We start from the raw sequence: 16,007 nt of genomic DNA, 5'->3' as shown, positions 1-16,007 counted from the left end.
CAGCGTCCCGGCGGACAACGCGGCGGGACGGGGCGGGGCGGAGCAGGCGCACGGAGGGCAGCATGGCGGCGGCCATGGGGGAGAGCACGTCTCGGGAGTCGCACCGCTTGCGACGGCGGCAGCGGCCCCGCGGCGGGGTACGGCGCGACCTGCCCGCCGCCCACATCGAGTCCTTCAACTACGCCATCAGCGAGGGGGTGTACCGCGCCCTGCAGGTGCCGGGGGGCGGGCGGGGAGCGGCCTCCGGGGATCGCGCTCCGGAGCCTGCCCTCACGCGTGGGCGCCCGTCTCTCGCAGGACATTCCGCCGGTGGAGCTGGCGCTGAAGGACGACCGCGTGGCGCTCACCGTGGTGGGGATCGCCATCTCGCCGCCCGTGGTGCCCAAGGGGACGCTGTGCCAGGAGGTGAAGGTGTTCCCGGCCGAGTGCCGCGGGCTGCGCAGCACCTACCGCGGCCGGCTCACGGTGAGCTCCTCCGCTGGCGGGTTTGTTGTCTTACCTCGGCCGCGGCTTCTTCAGCCTTCCGAGCTTCGCCTGCTTGGGAAGTATTTCTGAGAGCTGTGTCCTGCCTAGGGTGTTCTGCAGGACGAGCTGACAGTGTCTCTTCTGTTCTTATTTCCATTCCCCCCCCCCCCCCCCCCCACGAGACATAGTTGTGTTCCTTATGCTCTCAGGTGGGTGTTGAACCCAGTCAGCCTTTGCAGGAGGTCTGCAGGGAAGCCTCCTTCATCCCACAGACCATTAGGATTCAGGTCTCTTCTTGTTCCCGCAGAAATCTAGGTCCAAAGGCAGCGTGGCTCTGAAACCAAAGCCATAAGTTCCTTCTATTCACATTGTCTGCTCACTAGTCCTATGCGTTGTTCTGAAATTCCACTAATGAAGCATCCTTGGCAGGCATTCTCCTTTGCACAGCCGCTTCCTACTCTCACCACGTAGCCACATCCATGCTGCATGCATCCTGTACAAGGACTCCTGCTTGCAGTTCCAGCTTTATATAACTTGCAGCAATGAATCCGACTGCAAGCAAAACGTCCAGACATAAAAGTTGGCCAGTTGCGGGTTGCACACCATTTTCCCAGTGGCTCTTGGATTTTCCTGAACCAGAGGTGCATTCGTTCTTTCATTTCTCTTATCTGTGTTGCTCCCTTCCCTCCTTCCCTCCCTAACTGTATTTTTGTTTTAATTGTTTCTCAACATTTGACGCTTGGAACAAAGCATTTTATTGTGCCTGATGTGTGAAAGTCTTTTAAAAGCACAATCAAGTTATCTCTGAGGTTCTCAGTTCTCCAAGGTGAGTGTGTTGTCTGGTGAGTGGCGTGTTGCACAGGAGCCATTTTATAGCATTGGTCATCATTCAAGCTGAAGACAGAATTATGCAGAGGTTTCAGTGTACAGCTGTGTCATGGATTTAGAGGGGTTCAGCAGATGTTTCTGTTCTAATTCCTAAACTTCCTTAATTCCTAGGATGTTGCCAGGTGTTAATCCAGCACTAATGACAAGACTTTTTTCCTGACTGTGGCTCTTCTAAGGCTTACCGTTCTGCCTATGAAATTGAGACTGTTTGCTATGTGTTTTACACTGTCAACTTTGTACATCTTGCTGTCAGCTTCATTACTAAGAAAGAAATCATACAAGTCTGGAACTGTAGACATGTGCTGACTGTTTTCCAGAACATGTTGCCCAGATATCTACTAGTTACGCTTTTTATTGCGACTATTACCACTTTATGGTGATGGCAGTTAGTTGAACAGATTGGTGGTCATGTTAAATGTACAATTATTGTAACAGGAATGAAAAAGGTCAGCTCAGTTTGCTCACTGTTTGTGTTGTATCATTTTAGGTTGACATCAGCTGGTCACTGAATGGCATTCCACAAGGGACTATTAAACAGCCTGTAGGGTATATTCCAATCATGGTGAAGTCCAAATTGTGTAACCTCTATAATCTTTCTCCCCAAGAGCTCATCCAGCACCATGAGGAGGAGGAGGTAATGAGGATTTTGTGGCTCAGGAAAATGTGCAGTATATTAGGCCAGGACTTGAGCGTTTGTATTTTACATTTTACTTACATTCTCTGAATGTACACTAGTTCTGGTGATTCTGTACACCATCTTGAAGAATGGCAAGTTCCAGTGAGTCTCAGCTGTCTTTGGATGCAGGGGCCTGTTTTGTGCTAATACCTGTGCTTCCCACAGGTGACTTTACTGTTGCTAACCAGCATTGATGGCTCTTTGGAGGCAGATTAGGAGAACAGGCATTGAAGGAGGTTCTTTTTATTATTGTTAGTTGTCTTCCACAGCTGTTTTCATCTCCCCAGTACCATGTCATCCAATACAGAAATATTATAAATGTTCTGTAAATACAGAATTATATGTTTTGTGCTCCCGAAAGAGTGAGCAAACAGAAAGAAAATCTGCAGTGATGTGTTGCTGCTGGCCCCCTACAGCTCTACCAGTACTCTTACTTACAGTATTCTTTGCTACTGGAATGCTTTTTTTCCTAATGGCACAACACTTGGGAAGCTGTACATTTATTGGTATTATGCACGTACATGAATCCCCTTCCTTGTACATAGTGCTAGATTTAGACACTTAAAGTGCACTGACAAAGAGTGCAGCCTTTCCAGATGCAATGCTGGGATGTCTTGTGTGTTTCATAGTTGAGATTTTAAATGTTTGTTTTTATAATATATTACAAGCATTTTCTTATTTTACTTAGGATGATACTTTATACAATTCTAAGCACATTAAAAGCATTCTTCTCTTTCTGGCAGGAAATGGGGGGCTACTTCATAATTAATGGCTTAGAGAAAGTAATTAGAATGCTGATTATGCCCAGGCGCAATTTCCCTCTTGCGATGACAAGACACAAGTGGAAAAACAGAGGTCCTGGTTTCACAGAGTACGGTAAGCTAAAGGACTTCCTGCCACATCCCTCCAGAAGCTGCTCATGAACAAACAGGAATGACCAATTGGGGCTGATATTTTGTTGTTGTTACATAATGTTTATATTTGCAGGTAAATTTTACTACGTAGGAAACCAAAGGGTTCATAACGGCATAGTGATAGAAGTATGAGGCAAGTGCTTGCCTTTCAGGTGGTTTCTGAGCTGCCTGTGCTGAAGGAGATGGCATTCCAGGCTGTGCAGTACATGGAGCTGTTGTTCTGTGATAGGAGTAATTGGAACCCTGCATGCTGAAGAAGTCAGTGTAAATTAGTGAGGTTGTGGCACTGAATTTGGTTTTCCATACCTCAATATGATAAATGTAATTTACATGGAACAGATTAACTGGATTCTTGCCTGTTTCATAACTTTGGGTGTATATACTGGTAAAATTGAGTTTTAATTAAACCAGATTGAATGAAACCTGAGTTTTGCTCTCGGATGTTACCAGCTGCTGATTGGCCTGAACCACGGTGTTTCAGAACACAGTAATTCCCCATGAATCAATTTTGAGGCAGTGCTAGTTTAATCAGTTCCCATTGGTTTTATTTTGATTTGTCCTGCAGTGAACAGCACAGAACAGAAGCAGGAAACAGTGCTTCAGATGTACTGCCTTACTACAGGGATGGGAAAACTTGTTCCACAGTGCAACAGGGAGGAGTGTTTGTGTGTTACAGTATCTCAGGACCTACATTTAGAGACAGGACAGATGGAGTTTCCATTTCGTAAAATCTGTATTGGCATCTCCTGAGCAAGTGTAATGGCTGTCCAAAGATGTTTGTTCATTAAAACTGAACTTAGCTGCATGTATTTATGGGAATCTGTGGAATCTGATCAGTGGTCAGATCTACCTGCCTCATGTTCTCAGCCATGAAGTACAAAAGGTTATCTACTGAATCATCTCACACCTGCTTGGACATCTCACAGAAGTGTGGTCTGTGCTTCTTGCGTAGCTCATACTGGCTTTTGCTTCTATTAATTTCTGCAGGGGTAGTGCTGCACTGTGTTAAAGATGAGCACAGTGCAATAAACATGAACCTTCACTACCTGGAAAACGGCTGCGTAATGGTGAACTTCATTTTTCAGAAAGAACTGTTCTTCCTTCCCTTGGGATTTGCTCTAAAGGTAAACAAATAATGCACATTACGTGCTTTCTGTGTTAAATAAATGCAGAAGTTTCACTAAGCATTTCTATTTTCTCGAGTAATGAGAGGCAGCTGATTCTGTATTAAGTATTTTCAGTCGTACTTCTGACACTGGTTGAAAACTTTAGAGCAAACTGAGCCAGCACGTGTGGTGCAGTGTGCAGTTGGGGCAGAGGAAGTGAATGCAGGCTTATGCCAAGGTGTTAAGGCTTCCTGCTAATAAATGTTGTGGGTTAATAGCTCATGGAGGATGCAAGGGCTTGCAACCTAACAGGAAAGATCCCATGAGTGTTTTTAAAACTGATTGACCGTTTAAGAAACACTTGGGCCAGCATCAGCTATAATAGTGCTAATCATTAAAGTCAAGTTTTCATATAAAAAGAAACCAAGACAGTAAACTGTCTCTCTTCTTTGTTTAAAGGAGAAAATTAAAATACTGTTTTTGTTTGGAACTGAAAGCATTTAAGAATTGGAAGACAAAACCAGTAGTGTCAGTTTGAGCGCATTGGGTGCAGTTAAACTGCTCTTTGAGTAGCAGACAGGAATTTGATGTTAGTCAAGCCTTTCAAATTTCTCCTTTAAAAATAGCAAAGCCTGGGTGCTTCAACTGTTTGTTATACAGCAGAGGTGTTGGAGCAAATTGTGGCCTATGGCACCACAGCTTGTCTTCAGTTCAGGGAATTTCCATGTTCTTTCAGCCTGCTGTCTTCATGTTGCTGTTGTGCGACTCATTTCTCTTTGTCATCACTCTGCTGATTACTTACCAGAAACAGATGATTACCTTGTGTTTTAATAAGCAAGGACATTATGTTGTGTTAGCTTACAAGGTGTCATAAGCTAAGCATGCTGTGTGGTCTGAAGTTTGAATTCTTCCATGCATATCACGCCATGGGCTCGCACACCCCCTGCATCAGCCATTTAATAAAGAAACCTGTGTGCATGTCATGCAGCTCCTGTTTTTTCATGAGTTTCTTGAAGGCTTTTTAAATGTGGTGAAGAGACGCTTTGCTTAAAGATGGGGGAGGTTTGTCAGCCAAAGTTACTTGTGAGCAGTATGGTTGCTTAAACCTGACTTAAACAACTAGGAAACATTATAATGCCAAGAGCTAAGAACATAGGATTTAAGTTTGAGCTGTAGAAAATGAATTGCTGAAGGTGAAGTGGATTGTAATGGGCTAAGCTGTCTTGATTTCTGTGGAGATAAGGAGTAACTTGAGACAAAAAAAAGCCTGTTAAGTTAGAGGATGCAAGTTTGTTTTTTTCTTCCAAGGGTTTCATTAGGCTGGAACTACCTGTGATCATCACCTTATTCATATGCTGTGCTACTCTTGAAGTACCTTAATCCCCCAGTGTTTTTCCATTTCCAGAGGTCTGAAAATCTAAATCGTTGGGGTACTCAACTTCTGCTGTTTTATGGCCAGACATTGCCATAACTGTATTTCTGATCTGATGCACATCTGTCTTTCAGGCATTAGTTAATTTCACAGACTACCAGATTTTTGAAGAGCTGGTCAAAGACAAGAAAAACGACACCTTTTATGTGAACTGCGTTACTGAGATGCTAAGAGCAGTAGCTGAAGCAGGTTGTTACACACAGCAAAACGTCCTCGAATACCTTGGAAAGAGCTTCAGAGTAAAACTCAACCTTCCTGAGTGGTACAGCAATGAACAGGCTGCAGATTTCATTTTCAAGTATGTCTGTGTGTGCTTAGGAATACATGCTTGTGTCACTGCATTGAAATTACAACTAACTTTAAGAATACTCTGCCATATTATTTCACACTATCATTGTTACGGTTTTTGTACCCAGCCAGTGTCCAATTCCTGGTGGAATTTCAGGATATTGTGATAATCTGTTCTTTTTGAGTTTAGAGAAGGGAAGGTTGCAACTACATGTGTGGACTGCTTTAGGTTCAACTTGTTGAACAGCATTAGGGTAATTTGTGGCATTTTCTCTGCTGTTTCACACAGTCATTAGCAACTATTATGAGAATTACACTTCTAAGTGATAGGAATTGGATGTTTTAAAGTCTTGCTTCTTCAATGGAGTAAGTTAGGAAGCAATGGAAGAGAGTGTTTTGAGATTGCCAATGTGACAACCATTCAACTGATTTTCAGGTAATACAGATTTTAGTTCCTTGACCAAGTTTTTTAGCACTTGAAAGGTATAATTTGGGATGCCCAAGTCCTTGAGTACCTGTAAATAAGGAGTAATCATCAGATGTCTAGAAGCATGAAGGCAGTTTTTCTTAGGAGTGTAGGAAGAACAGCTCTTCGGACTGAGAAACACGAGTGAATAATTTCAAGAAAGTTATACTGTTATTTTCTTTATTCTGAATGCTGTGGTGCTTTTTGGTTGTGTTTTTTCCCCCCATGGTATGTTCTGTACACACTGTTTGTCAGCGCTGTCTGCGCTGTGGAGATGAGAGCAATTGTGGAAAGCAATATTTGGGGCGTACTTTGTATTGTAACTTCTACCTGGCCACAGCTTTCTTGGAATGTTTTTATGGTGAAGTTGTAGAGGCTTCAGAAGAGGGCAGTATGGAGCAGAGGTACAGAGTGGCCACATCTACGTGCTTGCTCACATGCTGGAAGGTTGTTGTGCTTACGTCTTGGAAAGCAAGTTACCTCTGTTGTCTTGGAAGGCAGTTTAGCAGCTTTATAGCTTGCATCAAAATGTCATTCAGCACACGTTTCCACACAAAGATCTGACTGCAGCGTTCTGTGATCTGTTACTAGTCCATGGCTTGGATTTTGGGGTGGAGATGAGCATGCACATGTGGTTATACAGAGGTGTTTAGTGTCATACCTGCTGCAAAATAATGTACAAATCTCATCTCTTAAGTGGGCCTGTAAACTGTGCACTTGTAAGGACATACAGTAATATGTAAAATAAATTCTTCACAAGGCTCACCTTCGTCTGATGAAGATTTTGAGAATATTTAGCAATAATGTGAAGAACAGCTGGCATGATGGGGTGGTGTTAATTGTCCTTCTTTCTCTCCCTCCAGCAAGTGTATCTGCATACACTTGACAGACAGAACTGAAAAATTCTACCTGCTTTGTATGATGACCCGGAAGCTGTATGCTTTTGCCAAAGGGGAGTGCATGGAGGATAATCCAGACAGTCTGATGAATCAAGAAGTGCTTACTGCAGGACAGCTTTTCCTTATGTTCCTAAAGGTAAGGTCATAAGGCCTGTGTATGGAGTGGTCATCGAGTCCAGGACCTACAGTGGCCAAGAAGATGGGAGAAATGCAGAGCCAAACTGAAGAGCAGGGAGCCTAGGTATACTACAAAGACTTGAGGGTATGCTGGATCTAGTGTAGGACGGCATACACTAAAGAGCAGCCCGTGTCAAACCTGGAGTGAAAAGCTTCAGGGCCTTCAAGAGCAAATGAAAGTTCAGGGTTGAGTCTGGGGAAGGAGAAACACCAGCCCAGGAGGGTTTTGAAACAGCGTATTGCTGTTGTGTCAGTTGATACAGTAGTAGTGAAGATCTGCCTCTTTGTGGTGCTCCCTCTGTGTTGCACAGCAAATGTGCAAGTAGATAACTGCCCCATCCTCTTTCTCTGAAAATCAGTGATTTATGTTATTGTTTTTTCTACCCATCTTTGAATTCTTTTGCAGATCAAGAAGTCAGTCCAGTTTACACAGTTAATTTATTACTGGTGATGTAAAAGTGCAGCTTCCTAAACTATTCCAGTTCATTGTGGATTCAAGTTATTTCTGGCATTTCCTCATTGTAGAATGCCAGAAGGAAAATATTGCTCAGAAGTGAGATTTGTCAGCCCCAAGTAATAATAATTCCCTGAGTTAGTAGATAACTCTTAGTCTTTCTTTGCCATTTTAGCCAAAATCTTCTTTAGCATCGTTTTGTTGAAACAATTCTAAAATTTCTCTGCTACTTGATTGGTTTCAATGGCTGTAGAAAGAGAATCAAAAGTGAATTATGTGAAGCATTGTAGTCCTTTCTGAAACTGGCAGCAGGAACCAGAACAGCTTGCTGTCTTGCCTGGCCCTGTCAGATAAACAGGTGAGTGAGCAATCTCTTCTGTAAAGGCAAAGATTCTAAACAGACTAGGTTTCTGTTGTGTAGATAACTGCTGATGCAGTCATTAGAGTGTCTGTGTTCCTGTTTCAAATTCAAGTGTCACATTCTTAAACCGCAGGAGAGGCTTGAGAACTGGTTGCAATCTGTTAAATTCATTTTGGAGAAGAGAACAGAAAAGGCCGACATCAACGTCAATACAGACAGCCTGATGAAGGCATTCAGCCTGACCACAGATGTTACCAAGTCATTTGAGTACCTTCTTGCAACTGGTAACCTGCGATCTAAGACCGGTAAGTCATAAGGTCTAAGAAGCCCTTTTTTTACCTGCTAAACTTTGTGAGAAACAACTTAAAACCAAACTTTTAACTCAAAGCAACTTGAGTGCAGACATTGTATACTGAATTAACAAAGACAGTGGAATAGGAAAAGGCTGATTGAGAGAAAGAGGAGATGTGTGCTCAAGCAGTGAATTTATAGTCTCGGGACCTCCTACAGTTCTCTGAGTTGCTGAAGTACTTAAATCTTGTTAGTGGAAAATAGGAAACAGCCATCTGAGTGACATCCTGATGTAAGTCTCCATCTTGTTCCTCAGGCCTGGGCATGCTGCAGGACAGCGGGCTGTGTGTGGTGGGGGACAAGCTGAATTTTGTTCGCTACCTTTCGCATTTCCGCTGCATACACAGAGGGTCGGCGTTTGCCCAGATGAGAACTACCACGGTACGCAAACTGCTGCCAGAGTCCTGGGGGTTCCTGTGCCCAGTGGACACCCCCGATGGAGAGCCCTGCGGTCTGATGAACCACATGACAGCTGTGTGTGAAATAGTGACAGAGATGGTTCCTGTGACAGACCTGCCACCTCTGTTATGTGCTCTAGGTACAGTTTACTGGCTAAATTGTCTAATGAAGCAGTCTTCCTTTTTACCTTTCTGCCCTACGAACCCATATGTGGAGAATGTTCTCCAGATACCATTACTGTAAATCAAGGTAAACCTGTTCTTACTCTGCTTCTGCTTAATGCAGGATTTGCTTATTCAGGCATGTAAACCTTCTGGAGAACGGCTTTGCCCTGTCCAGATGTTCTGAATTTTTCTCATGGCTCATAAAGCTGTTTTATGTGGATTGAGGCTTCCTGCAGAAATAACATACATTTGTGTGCTTTTTTGGCTGTTCCCTCTCCTGCCCCAATCTCTCACAGGTGTTGTCCCCATTGATGCGACCCCAAGCAAGCCGTACGCTGAGTGCTACCGCGTGGTGCTGGACGGTGCAGTGGTGGGCTGGGTCGAGTGGGACCTGGCTCCTCAGGTTGCAGAAGCCCTCCGGCGATTCAAGGTTGTCTTCTTTAAAATGTGACTTACCTAAACGTGCTCCATATGCAGTGGTCACAAATAAACCAAAAGCCTCCAGAGTTCTGAAGAAGCCTAACTTCTGTCTTTTAAGTCTGACCTAATCATTTATCTTTATTTATCTTTGTCTGTATGTTAGTGTTAGGCTTTTTGGTTTTTCTGGTATTTGTTCTAAGTTTATCTTGGTTTGTCACGTTGCCATTGTTATGAGAATTTTTTTTTTTTAGCATGGCAGAAGTATTCTTGGTGGAGATATTGCTAGAAATACCCTCTAGATTTGCATTTCACTATTTCATATTAATAGCTACATCTGTGGATCTGTGGTTTGTGTTTCCATTGTGGGTGGTAACCTAGCCTGTAGGGTGCAGCTTAACTAAAACAATATTGTTTTGTATTCCTAAATTAATACTCCTTTACACAACCAGATAACACAAGAGAAGAGATTTCCTGCACGGGCAGAAGTGGTCCTTATCCCAATGACAGGAAAACCCAGTCTGTATCCTGGCTTGTTCATCTTCACTACCCCTTGTCGAATGGTGCGGCCTGTCAAAAACCTGCTGTATGGAAGGAAGGAATGGATTGGTACTCTGGAACAGGTAGGTTTTGCATATTTCAGTTACTAAATGCTGACTGTTACAGCAGTATCCTGCATCAGAAGCAGTATTTTGTGAAGTGTTTGTCAAAGGAGCTGAGAATGGGACATAGGTAAAGTGCTGAAGAGCTGGAATAGGTGGCAGAAGAGTTTTCTCATTTCTAGCTAATGAGTTTTTGGTACTTTCCTTAGAGGTAGAATGGAGAAGTCTTTTTCAAGTACTGAAGTCTGCTTTCAGTATGAACGTAGTGAAAGTTTCCTTAGGTGAATGATCGCTGTCTCATCATTTTTTTATGTCACGTTCTGCAAATTGCCAGTGAGCAGCCAAGTAGTGGCTTGCCTGGGAACTTGATAACTTGGAACAATTAAGATGAGAGAGTGGAAGTGCGATGCGTATCGCAGTTTCATACTTCCAGACTTGCTTTCCTTGCAGTTGTCTGGCATTGTGGTAAAGTAGTTCAGTAGTTGTCTGGTGTTTCTCTTGCCTGGGCTAAGGTACAGTCAGCAACCACAGCTGAAACTGAAATGAAAAGTCACTAGGCTTTGTTGCTAGCAGCTTTGTCTTGCTTTCTGTCCAACCTGTCCAATGTGATTCTTGCAGGTCTTCATGAATGTGGCCACCATGGAGTCAGACATTGTGCCTGGAGTCACCACCCACCAGGAGCTCTTCCCTCACAGCATTCTGAGTGTGGTGGCCAACCTCATCCCCTTCTCTGACCACAACCAAAGTCCTCGAAACATGTACCAGTGCCAGATGGGTAAGTCCTGTAGTACCTACAGCTGCAAGTCTCCAAGCAAGGAAGAGGGGGGGAAAATCTCTGGCATATGTATCCCCATATTTCCACATAGCAACTCTTCCCAGCAGTTCTTACAGCTCTAAAGTTGATCACTATGAAATAAGTGACTGTTAAAGAAGTCAAGTTTATCATCCATGCAGCCTTCCAGTGGGCAGTTTTAAATTGTAGTGCTCACAGTGCCTTAAGTCTTTGGGTTTTTTTTTTTGTAGGCTTTTTCTTTTTAAATTTGAGGTTGTTGATCATAAAGATTAGCGTGGGGCACTGCACCAGCTGCTTGGGAGTGTCAGTATTAACAACTGTGCTGGCAGGAGTCCTCTCATCCCCCAGCTGGCAGAGGTTGACCTGCTTCTCACAAGCAGCAAGGGTAAATGCTTTGAAGTGGTGGGGGTTTCTTTGCACCTGTTTTCAGTGACTGCACTGTCACTGACTGCAGCTTTTGAAAGAGCAGTTACTGGACATTTGTTGCAGGATATTAAAATGGCACCATGGCAGCAGTTCTTTTCTTTTTCTTTTTTCCTGCCAGTTATTTGATTAACTTGGTTGTGTGCAGGCAATTGGGATATGGTATGTAGATGGAGTTTCAATTAGTCAACAAGTGATTTGCAAGAAACTTATTTAAAGCAAAAAAAGCCAGGCTAAGAGGTAGAAACTATGAGAGTGCTGCTCTCATCAGCACCACAGCATATTGCATTTCTAACAAGCTTACCAGAAAGGTGCCCTTAATATGCTACTGCTTTTTCATATTTATCTGAAAGTACTGATGTGACTGTGTTCAAAAACTTTTTTTACTGCCATGTGTTTGTACTGTCAGTGGGAAAAAAAAAGCCAACACTTTATTGGAGGCTTGAAATTGCAGAAAAGACACAATTAGAAGAATCCTTTACGTAGTGATGTGAAGGGAATTTAGTTGTTGTGTATGGTTCATAGAAACTTTTTTAGCTGGACTTTAAGGCAATTATTAAATAATAATTCTGGAGGACAACACTATTTAGCTTTGAATTGATCTTGTGTAAATACAACTTTCTTTGTAGGAAAGCAAACCATGGGGTTTCCAGTGTATAACTACAGGGACCGCTCAGATAACAAGTTGTACCTCCTCCACACCCCTCAGAGCCCTCTGGTGAGGCCCAGAATGTATGACTATTATGGTATGGACAGCTACCCAGTCGGTACCAATTCAGTTGTGGCTGTTATCTCCTATAGTGGCTATGACATGGAAGATGCAATGGTAAGTGTGAGGAATTACATTGTCCTGCAAAGGAATTTAGCATGGGCAATTGTAAAGAAGGGTGGTATGCAGTTGAGAAGAGCCTTTTTTCTGCTTTTGCTAGTTCCATTAGAATTGATACAGGAACTCAGCTGTTAAGCACCTTCTGCAGTAATGTTCAGGGTAGTCAGAGTAAAGCAGAGCTCCCTTGTGCAAGGCTGTGGACTTCCAGCATTGATTTAAAAAAAAAAAAAAAGAGGAAAAAAAAATGGGATTGGAGGAGACCTGAGCCTGTTGGAGTGATGATTGGCTGGGAGGTGTTTGTGTTTTTTTAATGTAGGAAGGTGTGCATCAGATCAGAATGGAAATTCTTTTTTTGAAGATACTAACAAGTTTTTAACATCCTTTTTTTCTTTCTCTTAGATTGTGAACAAATCTTCTTGGGAGAGAGGGTTTGCTTATGGAAGTGTTATCAAGATGGAGAGCATTGACCTTTCCCTTAAAGCTAGCAGGGGAGGTGATAATTTAGTGTTTGGTATCAGGCCTGGGGACCCAAACATTAAGGAGAAGTTGGATGCTGATGGACTGCCTTTTGTTGGCTCCATCCTGCAGCCCGGGGACCCGTTCTACAGCTACATGAACCTTAACACAGGGGAGACCTTCACTGTGTACTACCAGTAAGTTCAGCTTGTTCCTCCTGTCTCCAAACCTACGGAGTAGTGGACCCTGATCAGCTGCTCTTTTAGGCATTGCCTTTTCTCCTCACACAGCACTTAAGGTATCCATGTGTTCATGGAGCATGAAATTGATGCATGTTTTATGGCTTGGAGTCAGGGTATGCTGAAGAGCTGCAGCATCTAGGATATAAGGCTAGGAATGGTAAAAAGAGAGAATTTGCAGAAATTTTTTGCTGTCCCCCCATATTGTTCCTTTGTCCATCTCTGTCGTTTTCTGCAGTATTGTGTTAACTGAATTGAGTTCTTGGTCCCCAAAGACTTGCCAGTCTCTTGTCAATACAACTTCATGCCCTACCTGCACCATTTATACAGTGAAGATCATACTATTTAGTTATTCATGATTAGAAAGCAAATTAGCTAATTGGATAAGCTAATTGGAGAGCAGAATAACCAGTCTTACTGGGAAAGCTATCTGTTAATAATACACAATGAGTGCATTGAAACTGCATTGCAGAGATTGCTGGTTGTAGAGCAGAGCAGAGAGATTCAGTACGTGGCAGTGAGGATTGCCAGAACTTGATGCTGTCAGCTCAGCCTTATGCTCCTTCCACTTGTGAATCCTGTTTTGGCTCCCTACTCCATATTCCTGTTTGCCAGCTCTTTTGTGCCAGCCTCACCTTAGTTCAGGTTCCTTACCCAGAGAGCCATTTTACCTGTGTACTCTGCAGCATTTGTTCATTACAGTTCTAGATGAGGTAACAGTTTAGGTTCCTATGGGGAGGTTCCCTGCTCTCACTGTTGGCTCATGTCCCAAGTTTTCCCAGAGACCCTGCAACCTGAAGGGACAGTTCTCCCTACTGTCCTACACACACTGTTTGGATCTTAAAACTTGGCTTGGAAGGGGTGGAGAGCAGAGGCTTTGACTCAGGACTTTCATGAAGCTGGGAAGAGGCTTATGAAGCAATTTTTGAGTGTTTTTGTTGTTGTTTGGGGATGGCCTATACTGTGGTTGCATTTTGGCACAGTAGAAGAATAGCTGTAAAACAGAAGCTAATCATAAGGGCAGGCCTTCTGCAAGCAGCAAAGGGACTTCAGAGGACAAAGAAAAAACTAATCCTGTTGTAATGTGGTCGAAATTTATTCATTTCTTAAGAGTTTGGGCTGCAAGCTCTGTGACAGGAGTTAAGTGTGCAACAGACATCCAGCATGTGAAACATCTGCTGAGGGTTCGCTTGAAACAGCAACATAGCCCTGAACACCTGTTGGCAAAGGCCCACTCAGCTGCCTCTGCTATCTGCTCCTGAGCTTTCCTCTCAACTTCGCCCTAAACCTGTTCATTTATGCTAGCATCCCACCAATGCAGTGTTAACTTATTGTGTAGGAAAATGCTGCCTTGAAAGAAGACAATTGGCACGTCTGATCGGCTGTAGTACTGATGAACCAGGTTTGAATAATTTTGACTTTATTATCATAGGTGACACATTACCTCATCACATGGAAGTTGCAGTTGTGCTGCTAGCATTAGAAACAGCAAACAAATGGCACTTGGGTGATACCTTTGTTTGGCTGCTGTGCTCTAATTCTTGTGCAGTCTGATTTCCCTGAATGACATTCTTCAAAAAACGTGGTGATCCCCAGCTCTTTATTGGATTTAAAAGTGGGTTGGTTTCTTTGCTTCACTTCAAAGTCATGAGCATATCTGATACCTTTGCTGTGAATGTTTTTCCACCTATGCAGGAATAAAGAAGTCGGCATTGTGGACAACATCAAGCTGTGCAGTAATGACCGTGGCACTGGGAAATTCAAGAAGGCTTGCATCACTGTGAGAGTTCCTCGAAACCCAACTGTTGGAGACAAATTTGCCAGCCGCCACGGGCAGAAGGGCATCCTGAGCCAGCTCTGGCCTGTTGAAGACATGCCGTTCACGGAGAATGGGATGGTTCCAGACATCCTCTTCAACCCCCATGGGTTCCCCTCCCGTATGACCATCGGGATGTTAATTGAGAGCATGGCGGGGAAGTCAGCAGCACTGCACGGCGCCTACTACGATGCCACTCCTTTCACCTTCACGGAGAAAAACTCCGCCTTGAAGTACTTTGGTGAGACTTTGGTGAGCGCGGGCTATAACTTCTTTGGGACAGAAAAGATGTACAGCGGAATCAGCGGCGTGGAGCTGGAGGCAGACATCTTTGTGGGAGTCGTGTACTACCAGCGCCTGCGCCACATGGTCTCAGACAAGTTCCAGGTGAGGACTACAGGACCCCGGGATTCCGTCACCAACCAGCCCGTCAAGGGGAGGAACGTGGAAGGGGGGATTCGCTTTGGTGAGATGGAGCGTGATGCGCTGTTGGCTCATGGCACCTCCTTCCTGCTGCACGACCGCCTGTTCAGCTGCTCTGATGGCTCGGAAGCCTATGTTTGCACGAGCTGCGGCAGCATGTTATCTCCTCTGCTCCAGCGCCCACCACCTTCCTCTGTAGCAAGCAACAGGAGGTATTCCTGCATGCTCTGTGGCAGGATGGACACCATCCAGGTCATCCCCGTGCCCCACGTCTTCCGGTACTTCTTGGCAGAGCTGGCAGCCATGAACATCAAGCTAAGGCTCACGCTGGAGCAGTAATCCTGCAGTGAGAGGAAGGAAGCACGCCTTAGTTCTGCCTTTGCCCCCTCTGGGTTTCAAGGGTTAAGTTCTCAGGTTTGTCAAACAGTTACAAGGTTAACTTCATGTTTGCGTTGTGATGGGGTGAAGCCGCATCGTGCAGAAATGCGGTCCCATTGGTGTTTGTTTGCACGTTGTAAAAAATTGCTATTGCAACGTGTGTGGAAATCAAGCAGGATCACTGTTCTTATGGGCTTGACGGCGGTGAGAGTTTTTTGTTCGCTAAGAGCTGGCAGCAGCTGCAAAGATGAATAGGTCACAAACAGCATGAAGTGAATGCTGGAAGTGACAGTGCATTGCACTTTTTTGTCATTATTTTATTTTTTCAATATTTTGATCCAAAGAAGAAAGCAGATAGCTTTCCAGCACAGCTCTTACCTTGGCTCCAGCGCTCCTCAGGTCATAGAGATGCACAGTCACAGGCAGGTTCTCAGCCCTCGGGCAGTAGTACAGGCCTGGGGCAGACTATGTTCCCAAGCCCCAGCGGTAGCTGTGGCCTCTCCTTCTGTATGAGCCTCGTCTGGTTGGCACCAAGGAGATTTTTATACTTCTTGTTAAGAGTTCTTTATATGTTTCTTTAAAAAAAAAAAA

The 16,007-nt window shown here is 44.1% G+C and overlaps 1 protein-coding gene across 1 annotated transcript; it reads left to right on the top strand.

Moving 5' to 3' along the window:
- The first annotated feature begins 44 nt into the window (after positions 1 to 44).
- Positions 45 to 15,610, top strand: POLR1B (RNA polymerase I subunit B). Its single transcript, XM_048936695.1, has 15 exons — positions 45 to 215; positions 298 to 465; positions 1,841 to 1,987; positions 2,773 to 2,905; positions 3,931 to 4,067; positions 5,556 to 5,779; positions 7,099 to 7,270; positions 8,260 to 8,431; positions 8,734 to 9,015; positions 9,337 to 9,470; positions 9,910 to 10,080; positions 10,678 to 10,834; positions 11,905 to 12,101; positions 12,504 to 12,757; positions 14,495 to 15,610. The coding sequence occupies exons 1-15, from the start codon at positions 63 to 65 to the stop codon at positions 15,375 to 15,377; spliced, it is 3,384 nt and encodes a 1,127-aa protein (XP_048792652.1). The 5' UTR covers positions 45 to 62; the 3' UTR covers positions 15,378 to 15,610.
- The last annotated feature ends 397 nt before the right edge of the window (positions 15,611 to 16,007 follow it).

Source organism: Lagopus muta, chromosome 2, assembly GCF_023343835.1.
Source record: "Lagopus muta isolate bLagMut1 chromosome 2, bLagMut1 primary, whole genome shotgun sequence".
In the NCBI taxonomy this organism is placed as follows: Eukaryota; Metazoa; Chordata; class Aves; order Galliformes; family Phasianidae; genus Lagopus; species Lagopus muta.
This window is presented reverse-complemented; position numbering and strand designations above follow the sequence as displayed.

Excerpts from the sequence above, each read along its gene's own strand:
- POLR1B (XM_048936695.1), top strand. The coding sequence starts at position 63 with ATGGCGGCGGCCATGGGGGAGAGCACGTCTCGGGAGTCGCACCGCTTG. Across the intron at positions 1,988-2,772 it reads AGCACCATGAGGAGGAGGAG|GAAATGGGGGGCTACTTCAT; the intron begins GTAATGAGGATT and ends TCTTTCTGGCAG. Across the intron at positions 10,835-11,904 it reads CATGTACCAGTGCCAGATGG|GAAAGCAAACCATGGGGTTT; the intron begins GTAAGTCCTGTA and ends CTTTCTTTGTAG.